This window comes from Sardina pilchardus, chromosome 3 (assembly GCF_963854185.1).
Source record: "Sardina pilchardus chromosome 3, fSarPil1.1, whole genome shotgun sequence".
In the NCBI taxonomy this organism is placed as follows: domain Eukaryota; kingdom Metazoa; phylum Chordata; class Actinopteri; order Clupeiformes; family Clupeidae; genus Sardina; species Sardina pilchardus.
Window position 1 is genome coordinate 27,081,753 of NC_084996.1, and position 20,305 is coordinate 27,102,057.

General features: G+C 42.5%; 1 protein-coding gene across 1 annotated transcript in view; it reads right to left on the minus strand.

Annotated features, from left to right (window-relative positions):
- Positions 1-744: 744 nt before the first annotated feature.
- Positions 745-20,305, minus strand: part of nubp1 (nucleotide binding protein 1 (MinD homolog, E. coli)) — a 29,848-nt gene continuing 10,287 nt past the window's right edge. Inside the window, exons 4-11 of the mRNA XM_062532619.1 lie at positions 18,204-18,272; positions 17,726-17,758; positions 16,054-16,144; positions 11,896-12,050; positions 8,258-8,368; positions 6,769-6,871; positions 4,718-4,801; positions 745-1,397 (exon numbers count right to left, since the gene is read on the minus strand). Coding sequence (XP_062388603.1) covers positions 1,333-1,397; positions 4,718-4,801; positions 6,769-6,871; positions 8,258-8,368; positions 11,896-12,050; positions 16,054-16,144; positions 17,726-17,758; positions 18,204-18,272 — 711 coding nt within the window. The 3' untranslated portion in view covers positions 745-1,332. The remainder of the gene's footprint in view (positions 1,398-4,717; positions 4,802-6,768; positions 6,872-8,257; positions 8,369-11,895; positions 12,051-16,053; positions 16,145-17,725; positions 17,759-18,203; positions 18,273-20,305) is intronic.

A 20,305-nucleotide genomic window follows, 5' to 3' on the forward strand; every position in this document is an offset into this window, starting at 1 on the left:
ACATACGTCATTGAGGTGGTCAGGCTGAAGCTGGCACAGTACAGTAGGTCATGTTGACTTGGTCAGTCGTGTTACAGATAGCGGAATGTTATTTAGATCTGAATTGGCTGAAGTGTCACCTTTCATTTGGAGGACACGCATCCATTATTGACATCTATCTAGATCTCGGTTTTCCCCCAACTTACCTCTCATGAATAGCCTACAGTACAGTGCACCATTTTTAGGTAAGTTAGGTGTGCCTGTACTAGGGAAATTGATACAGTTTTAAATACAAAGGGACGTTGCACAAAATGTAGATTTTTTTTTTAATGCCACTTTATATGTTGATGTGCAAACTGAAAGTAAGAACTATTCATGCCATTGTTTTTGAAAGCATCCTCAAATACAGGTATCACAATTTCCTCATGAGAGTCTAACTTGCCCGGTGTCACTTGAACCACACAAGTGCATATTGATAACAAAACTGGATTTCACACCCCAAGAATGCTTTGTGCTATAGGTCTGTAACCTCTTCCTGGTTCCTTATATAAAGAGTGCCCCTTAGCAGAATAACACAATCTACTCGAAACCATGGATCAAAACAAGTGCATAATACTACCCAGAGGGGGTATCACACACAGTGAGTTTGACGCATACTGTACAGCACAAATGGGTGTTCAAACCAGGTGCAGGTCTGTTTTGATTTTTGTTGGAGAATTTCTGTATTTAACCTCTGTATAAACAAAAACGAAGACAAAACTGTACAATTATTTACATCATTTATTATTTTGTTGCAATTTAAAGAAAAATGACACAAAATAAAGATAGATATACATACAAAAATGATTTAAAAAAAATCTTATACAATTTGTGTGACATGAATTGGTCATGTTCAGAACTAGACTATAGATGAGTTTGATTATAATCAAATTTGTAATGTATGCCTGGTTATCATGTATTGTATACGTTGGTAATCTAAGTTATGCTGACATCTTCATCTTGAAAACGGCATGCTTTCCTGTAGCCAGAGACATTTCTGGGAGAATTATTTAAATAAAACCACAGGCAGCACAGAGCCTAATGATGAGCATGTCTGTGTAGCTACGGGCAGCAGCCACATTATGAACTTTGTGCGTTTGCAAAGAGCAAAGGTCTTGCTCATTTCATCAGGACAGGGCAGGGAAGCCACAACACAGTTCAACATCCCCATCCACACTCTTTCTAACAGTGCATCCTACCCACTCATCAACACAGCCCCAGACGCCCATACTCCTCTCTGTAGTAGTGCATTCTAGTCATTCCACAGGGAGTGCCTGAAGTGACTGCCGGCTGATTGATCAGTTAAATATGGAGCTAGCCAGACATCATTTCGGAGTCATCTCCTGACGTGGTCTGTGAAGCACAATAGTCCTTTATCTCTGCAAGAGAACAAATAGAAGGAATAAATTGGTGAGTTGTGGGATGCTTTCCATATCATAACAGCTGACGAGACTCTTTTGGCACGATAGTTAAGTTCTAAGAAACTATTTCTTAATGCACTGCCAACACTATCATTCCACCACTTCTGTTTTCCCAGTGAGCGAAAAGAGGAATAGAGGCTTCCTCCGACCCCAGACACCCACTGACCAAATTAATCTTATAATCTGAGGCCGTTTTCACACCACTAGTTCGATTATTTGGTCTGCTTCAGGCAGTGAAATTGCTATTATGTAGCATAAAGACTCCAGTGAGGTCCGCTTTCACACCTGAAAACGAACCAAAAATTGGCCTGATTGATTCTTCCTCAATGTTTATCTTCCGGTAGAAATCGGCGCCAATTTTGACCTACAGTCTATGGTTTGGACCCCAGTTCGCGTTCTCACCAGAGGGACCGCACCAGAGGTCGACTTTTGGTGCGGAGTCAAGCGGACCGAGACGACCTCTTTTTGGAGGTCTCGGTCCACTTGTTTTGGTGCGCACCCGAGTGCGATTAAAGCTTTCACACCAACGAAAACGGACCGAACTAAGAGGTTTTGGTACGAATGGACCGTTTGGTGCGCACCAAAAGATGTTGGTGTGAAAGCAGGCTGAGATGCTGTGGCCAATGTATCAATGGATGTGGAGTGTGGATAGGAACGAAACAGACGACCAGATAGAAAGAAATAAAAAGACTGCACTTCAGAAAGAAATTAAAAAAAGACTGCACCCGACAGTCGTCTTCTTGGCAAACGTTTATTTCTTGGTTTGTGGACGCTTGTCTGAAATTTGAATTCATTGGAGTTCAATCGCTAACATTTGGTAATGACGAATGATAACCACGGGGGACACAACGATACGCTAGGATTAGGCCTGAAACGATAGGCTTGAAACTTAAATGAAAATCGCTCTTGGGAACGCCCTCTGTTCGCTGATTGGGCGGAGATGCACTTGCCAAAGTAAACAAAGCTGAATCAAGCTATACCAGACGGAGCATGACAAGAGATGTAAATAAGCGGAAGTACGTAGTCAGGTGGGGGCCAGGCTACCCATTAAGCGCTGAGGTAATTTCATCAATTCATCTAGAACTGATGAAAAGAGCAAATCAGCAATGTCAGAGATACCATTCTCCATCTTGTCAGTCAGTATGGTATTCAAATGAGTCTGAAGTCTGAAGCTGTTTTTTTAGGTTTTAAAGGGATATTTTGGAAAATATTTTGGAAATACGCTCATTTTCCACCTCCCCTCGAGCAAAACAATCGATATTTACCTTGTTCCCGTTCATCCAGCCATTCTGTGAGTCTGGCGATACAACTTTTAGCTTCAGCCTAGCATAGATCATTGAATCGGATTAGACCATTAGCAAACGTACCATAGGCGCAAACGTACTTGCAAACTTGCAACTTGCAAACGTACCATAGGCGCAGTGATATCGTACGCAGCATCTGAAAATAGTCCCCATAGACTGCAAGCAGTAGTAGTGCCAGTAGTTTGCAAGTTGCCTTGATTATTATGCCAGATGAAAGTGTAGTTCCATGTCAAATCAGCCTAGAAAAACACCAGGTTTTATTTTCAGTTGGTCTTATTGCACTTTCTAACTTGAGAGGAGACACGTTTTAAATGGGAAAATTACCAGAAATCTTAGTCACTTTTAAACATGAAGCTAGCAGGCGAGAAGCTAATGGTCTAATCCGATTCAATGATCTATGCTAGGCTGAAGCTAAAAGTTGTATCGCCAGACTCACAGAATGGCTGGATGAACGGGATCAAGGTAAATATCGATTGTTTTGCTCGAGAGGAGGTGGAAAATGAGAGTATTTCAAAAAATGGCGGAATATCCCTTTAAGGTAAAAGAACAACAGTGTTGACAAATATTACAGATATTATGAGATTATACACAGAGTTAGATACAGTATGTGGTCAGCTGTTAGATATGAAATGTTGTGGGATAAATTTTATATGTCTCTCATATTAACCATGTACTATACTGTAGCTTACATATATAATTAACTCTAGTTGCCATCCTGGCCTTAGGAAGTGGAGGTGACCCCATGGTGAACCCATGGCACACAAACACAAACATGGTTGAGGAGTTCTTGTAAACATTCTTATCTCTGTTAATTACCAGGTGGTTAAAGACTCACATAAGTGTATCTAGTGATTTTCCATGTGTGTGTGTGTGTGTGTGTGTGTGTGTGTTAAGGGTACAGTATAAGAACAGGCTTCGCCCACAGATGTGTGGGTTTTGTTACTTTGACTTTCATGTGAGTAACATGCTCCCGGTATCGTGAATAAAGCTGCAGTCTCACACCAGTTGTCTTGGAATCATTTTGACCACAATGTTACTTCTGAAGATACTTATGTATTTAATTTGTGGTTTACAGTTGTAACCACGTATGTGACTTGGTTCATGTATGGATGGGCACTGTTTGTGATTACAATGTGGCAAAATGGAAAGGCTAGACTGAGACAGTGATGTGTTTCTAAGTAGCTTTTACTATTAATGAAGATGAACGACTATATGATTACAATGAATTCTAAAGAGAAGTAGAAATTGGTGAAACTTCATAAGTGTCATGAAATAATACAATTGGAGTTTGAGAGCCCTACTACACTCATTTTCATTGTCTGATACTTTTCTGATGATGCCATATTTAATCATCATTGATAAACAAATAAGACCTGCAATTTGGTCTGACACTACTTTCAATTGTTCCTTCTGCCTGATTGCCCAGAGACTCCTAGCTGACTATCTAGAGTGGACTCTAGACAGTACCATCATCAGACATTCGATAATATGCAGTCTTAGCTAAATGGACAAAGCCCTGGCTATAACAGGTACCAGAGGGAACCATAAAATCGGCCTTTTATCAAAGAGTTGCCAAACAAGTTATACGGTCAAGCTTGACAGGGTTTGGCAGGTAAACACACCTTTCACCACAGGGCAGCAGTACTATTGGGGGAATTTGAGTTACATAATCTAAGTGAAACTATTACAGTACTACTTAACTATAAACCTGACAGACAGTTCACCTTTATTGTGCTTGCATTTTTGCCAGGCCTTGGCCTGACCTTTTTTTTTTTTTTTTTTTTGGAAAGTATATTTTTGGGCTTTTATGCCTTTAATCAGATAGGACAGTCACAGTATAGAGAGTGACAGGAAGTGAGTGGGAGAGAGAGTGGGAGAGCGTGCAGTGCAGGTGCCCCAGCACCTGCACTGACCATTTTTTTTTTTAACAGGACAGGGTAATATCATATGGACCTGGATGGCCACTGAACTTACTCTGTACTATGTTCCCATAAGCGATGGCTGCAGGAGAGTCTGGCACTTGGCCGAGGAATGATTTCCCCTCATCACAGCTTCTCCCTTGAAAGAAAAAAAAAGTTACATTTATGCATGCTTCGGACAGACCAAAGAGGAAGCCAATCTTTATCTATTGTCTGTTTTTTTTTTTAATCGAAGATTAAAACAGGTTTCACTGTGGTTTGAACACCCACGTGATCGAACGAATGAGGAAACACTGCATCTGATAAACAAGAACCAAAACACAGAGCATAGAGAAGGCCAAAACAAAACCATCCTAGAAAAAGTAGATCAACAAAGTCACTGAATGTTCAGATAACTCCATGGCGTTCACAAACAAAACAATAGACATGGCTATTGGAAACTATTTATGACTACTACCTGACCTGACTAAACAGGTTAGGCACAATCCTGTATAAACAGCCCTGCACCAAACCATAAAAAATGGGCGTCCCTGAGAGATTGGTAGCATATGGGGTGGCATATGAGGCCTCGTGGCATGTCATGCCATGGCATGTTTGACAAGATATTTGCAATAATTTGCACTGAGTTGAAGGGAAAGTGAAAGTGATTTGGTAAGTAAATTCAGAGCAGTTTACACTTTTGTAAAAATACAAGCTTATACCATGCAAATAAAGTGAAGTGAAAATAAAGTTATTTGGTGAGTAAATTCAGAGCATTCAACTCGGGTTTATCCACGACTGAATTGCCCTTGAGCAAGGCACCTAACCCCTCACTGCTGCCCGAGCGCTGCTGTTGGGCAGGCAGCTCACAGCTCACTGTGTGTTCACTTCACTGTGTATTCACTGTGTGCTGTGTGTGTTCACTAATTCACCAATTGGGATAAATGCAGAGACCGAATTTCCCTCATGCGATCAAAAAAGTATACTTATACTTGTATATACACTAGGGCTGTCAACCAATTAAAAGAATGAATTAAAATTATTTAAATTCAAATGTGGCAGTGAATCAATGAAAGTCAATGAGAGTCAATCAATGAAAAGCCAAACCAACATTATAGACTTCAAAGCAGTTTCAGGTCATTTTTGGAGACTCTAGAGCTCTCTCGTCAATGTAAATAGCCTCCTTCCCATGACTTGTTCCCTCCATACACAATGAGAATGCTTTTGTTGTGAAGGCACATAACTAACAACAGGCAAAAACTCCAAAGAGCTATAGAGCCCTCGTTCCAGGTGTAAGAATCCAATTCAAAGAGGAGGCAAAGAAAATACACACTGCTGAGTATTGCTCTACAAGGCCTTTCAAAAAAAGTTGTCATTCATTAGCAAAATGCTAGCGTGTTATGGGCAACGATGACCGAACCAGTAAGACATCGAAAGGACATGAATACTTGCTTGTTCAACTTTCGATCTATAAATCCATATTGAACTTGCACAAACTACAATCAAATCTGTGATTTCTCAATGACAATCAGGTGAAAGAGACTAATTTAGCCATCTAGCTCCGTAGGCCCCCATTCACTTTGCACTCTCCTGCGATTATCTCCCAACTCTGGTGGAATACCAACCAAATTCGGTACAATGGGGCTTAATATGAAATGAACAAGCTCTCCGTAGATGGGCTTTGTTAACGTCAAGGGGTGTGGCAAATCATACCTCTGGGTTGCTTGCACGAGGTGATACTTCAGACTTGACAACTCTTACGGTATGGAAATTCCTTACAAAAGAAATCCCAGAGAACATTCTCCTGACAACAGTTCTATCTGGGTGTTTTTTTTTTTTTTTAAAACATAGTGTTCTAGTGTCCTAAATGTTCCATTCACTGGACCAAGTAGTGCTTTCTCGTCTGCCTCACTGTAGCCAGAACAGCACTGGTCAAAAGTCACTACAGAACGTGATGAATCTGTGTTACTTACTTATTTATTTATTTTTTAACATAATTGTTTCTAAAATGAATTGATTGAAATTAACGTGTTATTTTGACAGCCCTAGTTTATACTCTTGCGAAAATACAAATCCCGATTATTTTGTTCATCCTAAGTATTGTCCTCTTCCCTCAGCGCCCAGTACCTATTCGGGGGTCCAGGGGCACTTTTCCCAAAAGAGGGAGGTTCAGCTCTTCACACATCCTCTCAGCTCCACCTGTGGTTGGAGGGAAGATCTGGGAGGTGTTCTGTGTGAGAGAGAGAGAGAGAGAGAGAGAGAGAGAGAGACAAAGAGAGAGGTACATTTCAATATAAAGCCATTCAACAAAAGCAAAAAAGTCTACTCCCCAGTATTATTATTTCAAGATACTTCAAGATACTTTATTGCCATTTATGTAAAAAAACATACCTGCCTTTTACTAGCACCACCAGAATCACAAATCTAAAGTTACAGTAACTTATATTGTAAAAAACATACAGAGCATATAAAGTTGACTAAATGCCCATCATATGTGGATATGAAGGGCTGGGAAGGATACGACCACAGCTAAATGAAATAACATATCTCCGTAATCTTTGTAATGCACACATTCCCAAATTTTGTGAAGAAAAACAATAATGCAAATGAATGTGTTGAAGGAAACATCTGTGAAACATTTAGATAGTGTCACAAGATTGGCCTAACCAGCCTAACAAAGGGGCGCTAGCAGCGATTTAACATACAACACAATATCACGTTAATTAGTAGCATTGTAGTCTGTTATTTTACCCACTTCCTTCCAATCATCCTTTTATTATCGTTATCATCCCTGCCCAAGAGGCACAGACGGCATGGAAAAACAGATACTATCTTTCATGCTGGCGCATTCCAGCTAAGCCTTGCCGAAAACGTACAGTGTACATGTACTTCCTGTTTTTTTACCGTACAGTGTATCCCACACAAGTATTCTAGATCCGAAACAAAGACTTCATATACAGTACAGTCTGTTTTTATGATCACGGTGAACTTCACAGTTGAACTGCATTCAAATGTTGGCGGCGGCAGCAGCAGCAGCAGCAGCAGCGGGCACACCTCTACAGATGACTGTGCCGACAGGCCAAATTCAGCAGCCACACCTCTTATGTAATGCAGACTTCTATCAGCACTTACATAACAGCAGCGGGATTCTGGGAAGGCTTGGGAAGGATACGGGCCCGGGGCCAGATAAGTTACAGTCAACTCCCCTCTGTGGTGTGGTGTCAACAATGGTGGTCTACTGGTGGTGCTGAAGTAGATGTGGAACATTCCCATTCAGCGCGGCTCTGTGGTAACAATTCATGTATTCCTCGGCATGATGCCAAAACTCCTGGCTCCCAGTGGCGGATTTGTGTAACTGTGTGGGGATGTGCTTTAATATAAATGTTCAGTTATTTACCTAATCATAACACTGAATTTGATAGTAACCGCCCCCTGAATTTGATAGTAACCCCACCCACCCATTTCACGCTGCTGACAAATTCCGGGTTTTCTCTGACTCAAATGAATGGGGCGGGAGATACCATCTCTGAACAGGCCCACTGTAACGGGGCTGTACTGGTGGTACCACAGAGGGTGTGGAGGGGGGGGGAGAACAGAGTGGGTCAGTGGGACTCACCTTGCACTTGGGGCACACGAAGCCGCTCATGTTCTCAACCACGCCGATAATTGGCAGCTTGACCTTCTGGCAGAAGCCGATCTCCTTTCTCACGTCCTGAAGAGACACTTCCTGTGGGAGTCCAGGATGGAGAAGAAGGAGGGAGTTGGGCAAGTGTGTGTGTGTGTGTGTGGGGGGGGGGGGGGGGGAGATAAAGAGTAAGTTGGTCTCCTTGAGACTTCCAAAGCTATACCTTGTTAATGAACAGCTGCCGTAGATCTAAACAATTATAAATGGGAAATGGCCGCTGTTTTGACATACAGTATGAACCAAACACTAGTGCCCACAATTCTACTGCTTACTTTACTATGCATACTGTGCATTTTAATCTTTTTTTAATTTTACAGATGATCTGTTAATTATTATCTGAGGTAGGTCTGGTACGTGATGAAGTACACATAGAGAGGAGTCATTGCTTATAAAACAGCAGTAGTCTAGAACAGGCCAGTTCATGACATGACGACTATAAAGGCGCACATGTTTACTCTTACAGGCAGACTAGACCAGGCACATTTGGTGTAGCCAGTTATATTGATTATCGTGGAACCTGACTTTTACAACACACGCGCCGCAAATCGAAAGCTTCAGTTCCATGCCTGGTGTAACCTGTCTGTTATCTTCTATTCAGTCTGAAGTTGCCCCATGCTTTCTATTCATTTCCATGGTTCTCTGCTTTGATCTGTATTAAGCATTTGTCTTGAATAGTATACCTTTATGCATTTTATTCATCATTCATATTTAACCTCCATTTTACTTTGGATGTGACATTTTTGTTTTCCTATCTCGCTTGGTTTTGCGCTTGTCTTTTGTGTTGTTTTCTCTTACTTTTAACTCGTAGTCCTTTCATTTCAGTCATGTATACTCTGGAATTGCTAATCCATCAAAGCATTCTGGATCAACCCCCGTTGTTTTTAAGTGGACGTTCTAAATAAAAGCGACTTTTGATGAACTTATTGCTGTCGTCAGCGATCGTGGGGAAGTGAAAGTGTCTGAGGCCTCACTTCCCCCCACTAGTATTCGTCAACATTTCATGCTTCACTTAAGTGGCTTGCCAAGTGTACAAGCTTTGCATAGTTCCTAGTAATAACATTCTGCCCGGGCACGACGACCACTAAATCAGGTGGAGAGGAAGAGAGGAGGAGCACAGGTTTCATCTGAGATTTGGCTGGACAGATGTAGACAGAGAGAGAGAGAGAGAGAGAGAGAGAGAGAGAGAGAGAAATCAAACTACCAGTCAAAGCAGAATGAATTTCTATCGGGCCCTAAATCGAGAATATAAATTGGCAGAGTATCTCTTCTCTGTCAGAGATACGAAGCAGAGGCAAATCCTGACCAAGTACAGGCTAAGTGACCACACTCTTACAGTGGAAACAGGCAGGCACAGGAAAACCTGGCTGCCAAAAGAGGAAAGAATATGTGGTCACTGCCAGACAGGGAAGGTTGAGACAGAGGAGCACTTTCTTCTTCACTGTGAAAAATATAAAAACATAAGAGGCATCTTTCCCTAGTTTTAAATCATACTACCCAAAGTTCGAAACCATGGGTTCACATGATAAACTGCCTATCCTCTCAGGAGAGGGATATTCAGCCCCTCTAGCAGCAAGATACATTTCACACTGTCATAAGCTGAGAGACACTAGCATAACTTAATTATTTTATCTCACAGGACTATATCCTTATTTTTACAGAGATAGACATACTTATGGTATATTACTTGTATTCTTATGTGTATGTGTATAATGTATGCATGTGTACAGTGTATGTATTATCATTCTGTGCTAATGTTACACTATGATATACATTTGTTTGGCTGCTTTGGCAACATGAATGTCTTATTTGTCATGCCAATAAAGCATCCTTGAATTGAATTGAATTGAGAGAGAGAGTCTGAAGTGACTCTGGCATCAGGGATGAGAGAAAAAAAGACCAATGTTTTCTTCCTCTCAAAGGGGAGTTGGCAATCTGTTGAGTTAATGACCAGGGAAAACTTCTAGTTTGACCTTGTTCCGTTGTTGTTTATTTGACTTGGCATCGCTGAGATTGTGTGTGCTGTGTGAATTATATGAAGTCATTAACAACGAAATCAACATGGAATATTGCACATTACTCTCTTTCTCACATAAACAGAACAGTAAACTAACTCCAAGTTAAATTTGATCTTTGACTGATGTCCCTAACTCATGATGACAAGTGCTTCCTCATTCAGGGCCGGTGAGGTTATATCTGTGTGTGTATGTGCGCGCGCACGCGTGTGTATGCATATGTACGTGTGTATCTCTGTGTGTTGATGGTGGTGGGACTATGAGACCTAAGAATTACAGTATTACAGTAAGAATTACAGTATGACTGATTGCAACTGCAGCACTGTCATCTGCATCTTTGCTTTTGAGTACAAGTCAAGACACAGACATTTGTGTTTTTTATGCATCCTGTGATTTAAGTTTATATTTAGCACTCACAACAAACACTCTCAACAGGTCAACCGGGTCACTATTCCCTCTCCCGCCCATCAGCCACATGCTGCACAGGCATGATTCCCTCAAATATTAATCCAATATAAATGAACTTTTAAACCTACATCAGTTAAGAATGTCATAGGAAGGAAGTTGGTGGAGCAGTTTCAAGAGTCAGTGTTGCACATTAACTAACTTGCACCAACACAAATCTGGCACACGTTTCCATTCCCACACCAACAGTCAACATAGGGATACAGGCACCAGTGTGACCAGAGCACGGAGACAGAACAGACCAGAGTATAATTAAAGTCTGAGGCAACAACCAAAACTTCCTTCAAACATTCAGATAAAACAAATCCATGGTTTCCACCCCCGGCTCTTTTCCCAACCTAGAGCCGGTAACCAAATTAGGTAATAGGACTGCTCAACCATCACTGTGCTTTACTTGCCCTTTGACCCTTTGCGGAGATGACAGGCTGTCCTAGATTGATTGTGGCGCCTAGCCTGGGAATACCCATGCATGTCTCACAATAAAACGCACAGAAGAAAGGCCTGCCTCCATTATAAAGGCCTGCCTCCATACAAGCCTGCCTAAAATAAAGGCCTGTGCTTTGCGCAGCCCAAGTAAATATAAGACCCCGGACATAATTTCAGGATTTACAGTAATTAGTGTGCATGCATCTGTGCTTGTACACAAGGTTTCATATGTGGCATGGTTATGATGATATAAGTGTGTGCATGTGTCTCTACTTTGAAGCTTTATATTAAGGTAAAAAACCTCCGTGGTCTATAGTATGTCTGTGTAGTGTGTGCATGTGTATTTGCACGCAAAGTTTCATATCTGGCATGGTTAAGATGATACTAGTGTGTCTGTCTGTGTCTGAGTCTGCGTTCACGCAAGGTTTCATCTGTGGCATGGCTATGATGATGTTAGGGTGTATGTGTCTGAGCCTGCACACAAGGTTTCATCTGTGGCATGGCTATGATGGCATTATGAGTACCGTCATTTCCCAACTATTAGCCAGAGCTTATGCATTGATTTTGCAAAATGTCTTCAGCTATGAGTTTAACTTGCATAAAACACTATCCTTATACACAATGCGGCTAATACACAGGAAGTTACTGTATGTGCGTGTGTTTCACCTGTGGCGTGGTTATGATGACCGCTCCGTCAATGCGTGCTGCCCCGAGGTACTGGACGATGGACAGGTGCTCATCCGAAGTGCCTGGGGGCGTGTCCACTATCAGGAAGTCCAGCTCCCCCCAGTCCACGTCCCGCAGAAACTGCTTGATCATCCCTGCAGGGGAGAAAATAAGCTCAGCAGTTAAAGCCACAGCCAACACCATATAAGAATTAGGCATTTAGCCCATTTTCAATGTGCCATGTCCACCTCTTACATCCTCTTTTTCAACGTGCATGCAGGGTTGGGTTCCTTAAACAAGTCTACGACTGCGTTTACATGCACTTTAGTATTCCGGTTATGAGGCTTATCCCGATTTTGATCATATTCAGGATATGGTGTTTACATGAACACAGAGAAACCCGGTTATTAATATCCCTGTTTACATGACGAATAACAGTATTCCGGTTACCAACAATAAAGTTCTATTAGCACTCCGTATCCCGGTTACTAATGCAATACATGTTTCGCATGAGAAACCGGCATAAGATGTATACATGGAACAGTATCCCGGTTTCTCTGGGAGTACACCACCTAGCATAACCGGGTTACTCGTTACCGGGATAGGGGCTTATCCGGGGTTCCGAAATCGGGGTATGATGTTTACATGCGCAAATACAAAACCGGGATACTTCCAAACCCCGATCATAACCGGCATACTAAAGTGCATGTAAACGCAGTCAATCAGACTGCCTTAGAAATGACACTAAAAGGTTACCTGGTGTGTCAAAGTGAAAACTGATCTGGGAAATTTGCATAATGCAATGCCAGTGCCAAGGTATGCTTCACATCAAACTAGCATTGCTCTTCTGGGAAGAACTCATGATGCCTTTATAAACTACAAGATCTTGAAATACCGGTTAACCAAAACAAGCTGCCCATTATTCAAGATAATGGCATATGGCTTCATTGTTGAATTGCTTCTGTTTTGACAAAGCACAGAAATATGACGTTTCCTTCACCACTGACACCATTCTAAAGTGGATAGTTCTGGTCCTTGATCATGATTGGCTGAATCACGTTCAATGTCGTTGTGAAATCCAGCAAACATACACCTTGATCACATTTCGATTTATATCACTGCGCTACCATAACTTGATACAAAAGTAGCTGCAATGTATTTACTGGCGGAAGAATGATGATCTATGAATAAATCGTACATTTATCGTTGCTGTGCCTTTATTCTAGGAAATCTATGTAGTAACCGTTTTAAAAAAGCGATAAGCCACTCGAGTCTGTAGGTTACACTGATTGTAGAACAGCTAAGGGGGGGTTTTAGGCACAAGGCGCTACAACGCCTCTTAGCTGTTCTTAAATCTGTATAACCTACGACTTGTCGGGCCTTACTGCGTAAGCGACAAGCAACACAGAGGATGCGTTTTGTCTAGAGGTGGGCATAGATTAATTTTGTTAATCTAGATTAATCTCACTGTAATCTTGAAATTAATCTAGATTAATCTAGATTAATTTTAGGTGCACCAGCGCAAAATTTAGGTGCACCCACATTTTTCATTGCATCGCCTTTAACGCTAAAAGGTCACCTTTTTATTGCTGTCCTTTCATATAATGATTTTTTAACAACAACAAAAAGTCTAGAAAAAGCTTGAAACACAATAAAATATTTTTTTCTTTACAAAATTATTTATATAAGACTATTCTACATACTGAAATGTCTGATATTCATGACAGCACACTTTATGCAGATTGCAGCCTACTATTCATATTACAACTCTGCCTCTTTAATTCAGCTGTCTGCTTGAAACCTCAAAATGTAAACAAAGTAGCATAGTTGGCTAGTTTATCATAGTTTACTAGTTGGACTGCTCAGTTTCCCCACGTGTGTTTACTGTAAGTTTCAATGTGGGGTAATACTTTTTCTCCTTTCGAGTTTTGGAGTTGGAAAACATTGGTATTGAGATTATCATCCAACTCATGCAAGAGTGACTTGAATGTAAGAGTTTTACTGTAATCAACTTTCTGCAGCAATGATGCTAACCGGAATTTATATTAATTTAGCTAACGTCTTCTATATTCATCATTGCTTTCACGATAGTGAATGTTTTATTTGGATTAAATGTGCATGTCGAGGGGCGGGTCGCGACTCGCGAGTGTCCATTGAGCATGCACGGGAGAGTGAGGGAGAGGGAGAGGGAGAGCAAGAGAAAGCGGGCCAAGGAGAGGGGGGTTACTTCTATTAGGAATGAGCGATCAGGTGCCGATTCGGGAGGGGTTTGAGCTATCGTCCATGTTGGGAGGATTTATCATTGGTTACTGTTTGGTAAAGTTGCACGCATAGTCTACAATGACAACTTGTGAAAGAAAGCAGCCGAGCAGCATCAGGTGCACCAGTGCGACTGTCATAGACTTCAGGCGCACTCTTAAACATTGGCGTTCGCGCTAAGATATCAAGGTGAAAGTGATCATAGCTTGCGTGGTATAGACCCAGCTCCCAGCCCAACTTTGAGAATAGATTAACGCCGATATTTTTTTTATCGCCCGATAAGAGTTGCACGATAACGCAGCACGTTAACGCCGATAACGGCCCACCACTAGTTTTGTCATTTTGTCATGCGTAATAAAATGTTTATTTTTGTTGCCATATTAAGATGGCACATAAGTTTAACCACTACTGTGTTTGAGTATGTCTGTTACACTGATCTTCTCAAAGAGCACAGACTACAGGTACCATTACTCCTGAGAAAACAGACTCTTTCATCAACTTAAGCGTCAACTATAGCAAAACCTTTGCATTGATGCAGGTGTCTGCTATGGACAAATTGCATACAACCAGTCAACAGACAACCGAACAGAAATCCCTCCTATCCATTTCTAGGCAAATCACATGCAAATACGGAATGGAGAAGAAAACAAAAGTATCTGACTAGGGTATCTGAGTGAACATCTGGACCGGCTGTTTTCACAACAATATTTCTAGATTTAGAAACGGTGAATTCAGTAAAAAAAAAAAAAGCATCACTGCATGCTTCAGTAGTCTTAACGTCTGCATCTCCTCCAGACCATAATAACATATGCAAACGTATTATGCATATGCAAACATGAATGTGATGACTTTGCAAGCTCGAATTCATGCGAGTCAGAACGGTATATTTCTTCTAGAATGTTGCCGCTGGACATATGGCTGTGCAGCTGAGATGCAGGGGCAAACAAGTCAAAGAGAGCATTGTTCATGTGCAGAGAGCGACAACAGGGAAGTGATACTAGCCGTGTCTAAATCCAGTCACAGCCTCAAAGCCCCACCTTCAAAACACCACCTTCACACACAGTGATCTTAACCACACACACATACACACACGCTCAATCACCACCAACACTCGAATCGGTCATTAAGCTTATCATTAACATCTGAGGCAGAAAATAACTTGAGTAAATGTCCTAGTACCAAGTACAGCATATGTTCCATTCAGCTGATTCTAATTAGCATACAGTAACTCTTCAATCAGTTGAATAGAAGGTAGAGACAATACATGGTCAGACTTTCACCAGAGACTTTATGATGAGGAGAGACAGCACTCAAAGAATCATCTATTGGAATTAGTTAGTTAGTTAGTTAGTGGAAGGTTAGTTCGTCATGCCGATATGACAGCTGTCTACACACATCAGGCCTTTTCTTGTAATTCCAACTGCATTGCTGGAAACGGCATGACTGCAGTTAAGCCTTTTGTTTACTCCTCCGTCACCACGGCAATGAGCATTCCACGCGCGTTGGAGCATGTGCAGTGAGTGCATCCACACATGATGCACCAGAGACGGAGATGCTTGAGAAAGCATCTTGAGAAAGGGTTCTAAAGGATCTTTGATTGCTCATTAACCCAGGCTGGCACTACCATATGAAGCCAGGTGACTGTTTGGGGCGCAGGCCACTGAACACTGCATGGAAGATCTTCATATGAATATCTCGGCCATTCGAAAGGCACAAAATTCATACATTCTGAGGTGTCAACTCTTTATACAACTTATCCCCCCCCCCCCCCATTTAGCCCTCCCATTTGCCAAACAAACACAGATGAAGAGTGGCCATGGACCAGAAAAGCAGCTGGCGGGTGGGGGAGTTGGACAACAGACAGTGGGAATTCCAGTGGCCAAGGGTGAAACTACAGACCGTTTTTCTTGGGCCCCCTCCAGATGACGGCATCATCCGGGCTGCTCAGCAGAAAGCCGATGGACATCACGGCCAGGTTGTCCTCCACGTACTGCAGGGGGCGACAGGGAGGCACAGTCACCAACACTGAGGCCCTGCTGAGCCCCTACTACACGGTTTAAAGTCCTCCTCGTCTATGTGAGTCGAACTTATACCTATTGCTTCACTAACAAACAATATTCTAGCGGCACTGAACCCTTATTGCACCTCATCTGTCGTCAAGTCGCTTGGGATAAAAGCGTCAGTTAAAGGACTAAATGTAAATATAGGAGTAACACAATGTTTAATCTATAATAAGTAACACAAATGACTTTGGATTTCCACCCGTTTTCAACATACTTGGCCCCTTTAGGAATGAATCAGCATCCACTTCACCTGACTGAACGCTACCTATCTCATGGAGCACGTCTTGGTCTTGGTGAAGTGTTACTTATTAAACAGCCAATCAAATTCACCTTCCGTGCACCTTAAAAAGAACCTTGGTGCACAAGCGCCCCTTGTTGTTGATTGGTTGGAACTGTGTATGACTATGCCTAAGTCACTTTCTTTGTTTCCCATTTACAGGGCCAGGACTGTTGCCTGGGTGAAGCCAGATGGACCAGTTAGAAATTTTGGATTGGGCGCACGGGTCCGGTATATGGACGTGGATTTTATTAGCTGTTGAGCAAACAACAAGCACTTTACAAGAAAGATGTGCTTGTTATCTCAAAGCGTTTTGGAAGGACGAGTTCAATGTACCAATTTCAATTTAGTCACTGCTGGTTGGAAATCTGTAGCAGAGGAGAGGCCCCCCAGATCCACTCTCAATCTCATCTGAGTTAGCACAAACTTCATTCTAAATGAGGGCATCTTTCAATTAACTCTATGAATTAACTCACTTAATCAATTACAGCTAGACTACTTCAAACTACTACTATTATTACTACTACAAACATCTGAGGGTCTTTTTTGAGTGCATACACTGCTGGACAAAAGTTTGGAGTCACTTCAAAATGTCCATTCCACTCCATTATAGACAAAATGGCAGCTGAGATCAGCTGGATTGTTTTAGATTATGTTATGTATTTACATAATTGCAAAAAGGGTTATCCAATGTTTTCTCAGCCTTTTGAAATGATATCAGATAAGTGAGCCTTTGGGACATTGGATGAATGGCTGCTGATAATGGGCAATGTAAATATTGCACTAAAGATCAGCCATTTCTTCCAACAACAGTCGAGAAACCTTTTGCAATTATGTAAACAAATAATGTAATCTGAAAATTGCTGCCCTGATTAAAAATAACAATGCAAGTGTACACTGAATGGATAGATGTAGAGTATCAATGTGAGAGTTCCACTGAATTCTACAAAAAGAGCAACTGGTTACACTACAGCATGAAGCAATGTAGCTTTAGAAACACCAAATAGATATGGATGCTCTCAATCGAAAATCAAAAGTCTAAAACGATCAAAACTATTAAAGATGAAGGATTCAACAGTAGTTTATAAGACATCTGTGGGAGGCCAAATAATCTTCACACACTTCTCATGAACTTTCACAGCGCTGATGTTTATGACTAACCACAATCACTTTCCACCTCCACAGCTGCAACACGCAACCGCCATCTTCTAGCCTGACTGACTGTACTTACCACAGGGGACCACCCAGAACCACTCTGGTGAACCTATACAGCAAAAACAGGACATACTGTATAACCTCATATCAAAAGGGCACTTTGAAATGTCTTCACAGGAAAAGACAGACAGGTTTCAGTGACTTACTGTAAAACACGTTAATAGTCGAGATTATGTCGACGGTCTAGCTTTTGTTGTTGTACTTCCAGAAAATTTTCTATTCAGTATGTTCAGGCTATAAAGGTTTTTATCTGGTCCATATTTATCAGGGGTAAAACACAGGAAGGATTTGGAAAGAAATAGCCTCTCAAAATGGACCTTCAGAGTAGCATTTGCTATTACACATGAAGCCATCAGAAATGCTTCAAAAAGGGCAGGTGGTGAGGAAGATGTTCTCAAAACTTGCCTTCATGCACACATAGAGTTCAGGGACTCCAGAAGACTAGCAAAACATATGGAACATAGAAACAGATGAGGTGTAGGAGTCTGAAGTACCTGTTCTCCTTCCACACCCATCATCCTCGGAATGGAGGGACCACAGATGTCCACATCCAGCAGAGCAACCTGAGATATGAGAGAGAGAGAGAGAGAGAGAGAGAGAGAGATGAGAGAGAGAGAGAAGGGGGGGATTACTTGCAATATGGTAGCAAATATGGAAGCAAATATGGAATTACAATTTTGTACCACTAGATGGCAGTGGAGAGCCATTCACCGGATAGTAGGACACTGGAAATCAAAGAAACACTGCAGAACTGTCAAGTAGTCTGAGGCATACCACCTTCCACACACACACACACACACACACACACACACACACGTACACACACACACACGCGCGCATTACGCAAGACAGCAGCGCCGACAGCCCTCTGCAGAATCTGCAGTCGGAGCCTTTGCATTCAGCCCACAGCTCCAGTGTGAGGGCGACGCTCTACTCAGTGCTTCTGCAACATCAAACTTTAGCTCTCGCAGTAGCCCTCTCACCACGAAGCACAGCACGACTCTCTAAAACAGAAGCTACTTTGCACTCGCTACCACCATACTATTTATCCAACAGTTTTCAGAATACACTCAGAGAGGGAGCGAAAGGTGGCGTGTAAGAGAGAGAGAGAGAGAGAGGGAGAGATAAAGAGAAAGAGGGAGGGAGAGAAAGGGGAGAGGAGGGTGGGGAGGCTGTGAGACAGCGGCAGGTGCTGTGCGGCAGACGGAGTGTGTCAAAAGGCCGCGGAGCAGGATAACACCCGTGGCCAGCCAGAGGCCAGAGAGCTCTCACAGGGACCAGAGAAGATGACCCCGTGATTGCTTTACTCCTCAGGGGCAGAAAGGAGGGGTGGACGGAGGGGGAAGAGAGAAAGAGAGGGAGAAAGAGAGAGAGAAAGAAAGAGGGGGGGGGGGGGTGTCTAAAACTCCTTTACTCAACTATCATCACTCTCTCACAGAGTTAAATCAGTATGATGTCCAAATAATAGCCCGCAGTCACAAGGGAGAGTGGGAAAGACGGAGAGAGAGAGAGAGAGAGAGAGAGAGAGAGGGGTGAGAGAGAGTGCAAAGGCTTAAGGTGACGGCGGATTAGGAGCAGAGACGTGAGGGTGAGTTCCACTGTCCCAGCATTCCAGAGAGACGGAGACCGGGATGAAAAGTTGTGGACGCCCTCCACAGCGAGAGTGAGAGGAGAGGCAGACCAGCTGGCAATTTGAGCGTGTGTGTGTGTGTGTGTGTGTGTGTGTGTGTGTGTGAATGTGTGTGTGTGTGTGTGTGTGTGTGTGTGTGTGTGCGCACGTATGCCTCTGGACATAAGCCCTGAGTAAAGTCCTTTTTTTACATCAACTACTTTACTATGATGAAGGTTTTGCTTTCTACCCAACACACAAAGAGTTTGAATGAAACGACACAAATACATACATACACACACACACACACCTGGTAGTGTCATCAGAACAGGCCCGCAGAAGGGAGCGACTCTTTTCTCTTCAACCTCTTCAATGAATATGCATCCCTCTGTTCTCTCTCTCCCCCTCCCTCTCTCATTCTCTTTCTATCCCTCCCTTCCTGCCTCTCAGCGGTGTTGGAGAGCGTGGAGAGTGGAGCGTGCCTTTCAGATGACACTGGGACCTGGGCTCTCCAGCAGATGTTAAGGACATCACACACCAGAGGCAGCCTCAAGCGCCTCATACTCCACACAACACACACCTCAGCCCAGGAGAGAGAGAGAGGGAGAGGGAGAGAAAGAGGGAGGGAGAGAGAGAGAGAGAGAGAAAGAAAGAGATGGAGAGAAAAGGATTCAGAGAGGTGAGACAGAGAGATGGCGAGAAATGGCTACAGAGAAAGAAAGAGAGAGATGGAGAGAAAGACAGAGAGATGAATACAGATGGAGAGAGAGAGAGAGAGAGAGAGAAATGGAGAAAATGAGAGAAATAAGGTAGAGGATAAAAAAGAGAGAGATGGAGAGAACAAGAGAGATAGGGTAGAGTAAAAAAGAGAGAGATGGAGAGAGCGTGAGAGACATAGGAAGAATAGAGCAACTGATGAGAACACCAGATGACTTCCCTTCCACCACACCCCTCTACCCCATCTCCACGGCTCTGCATCTGGAGAGA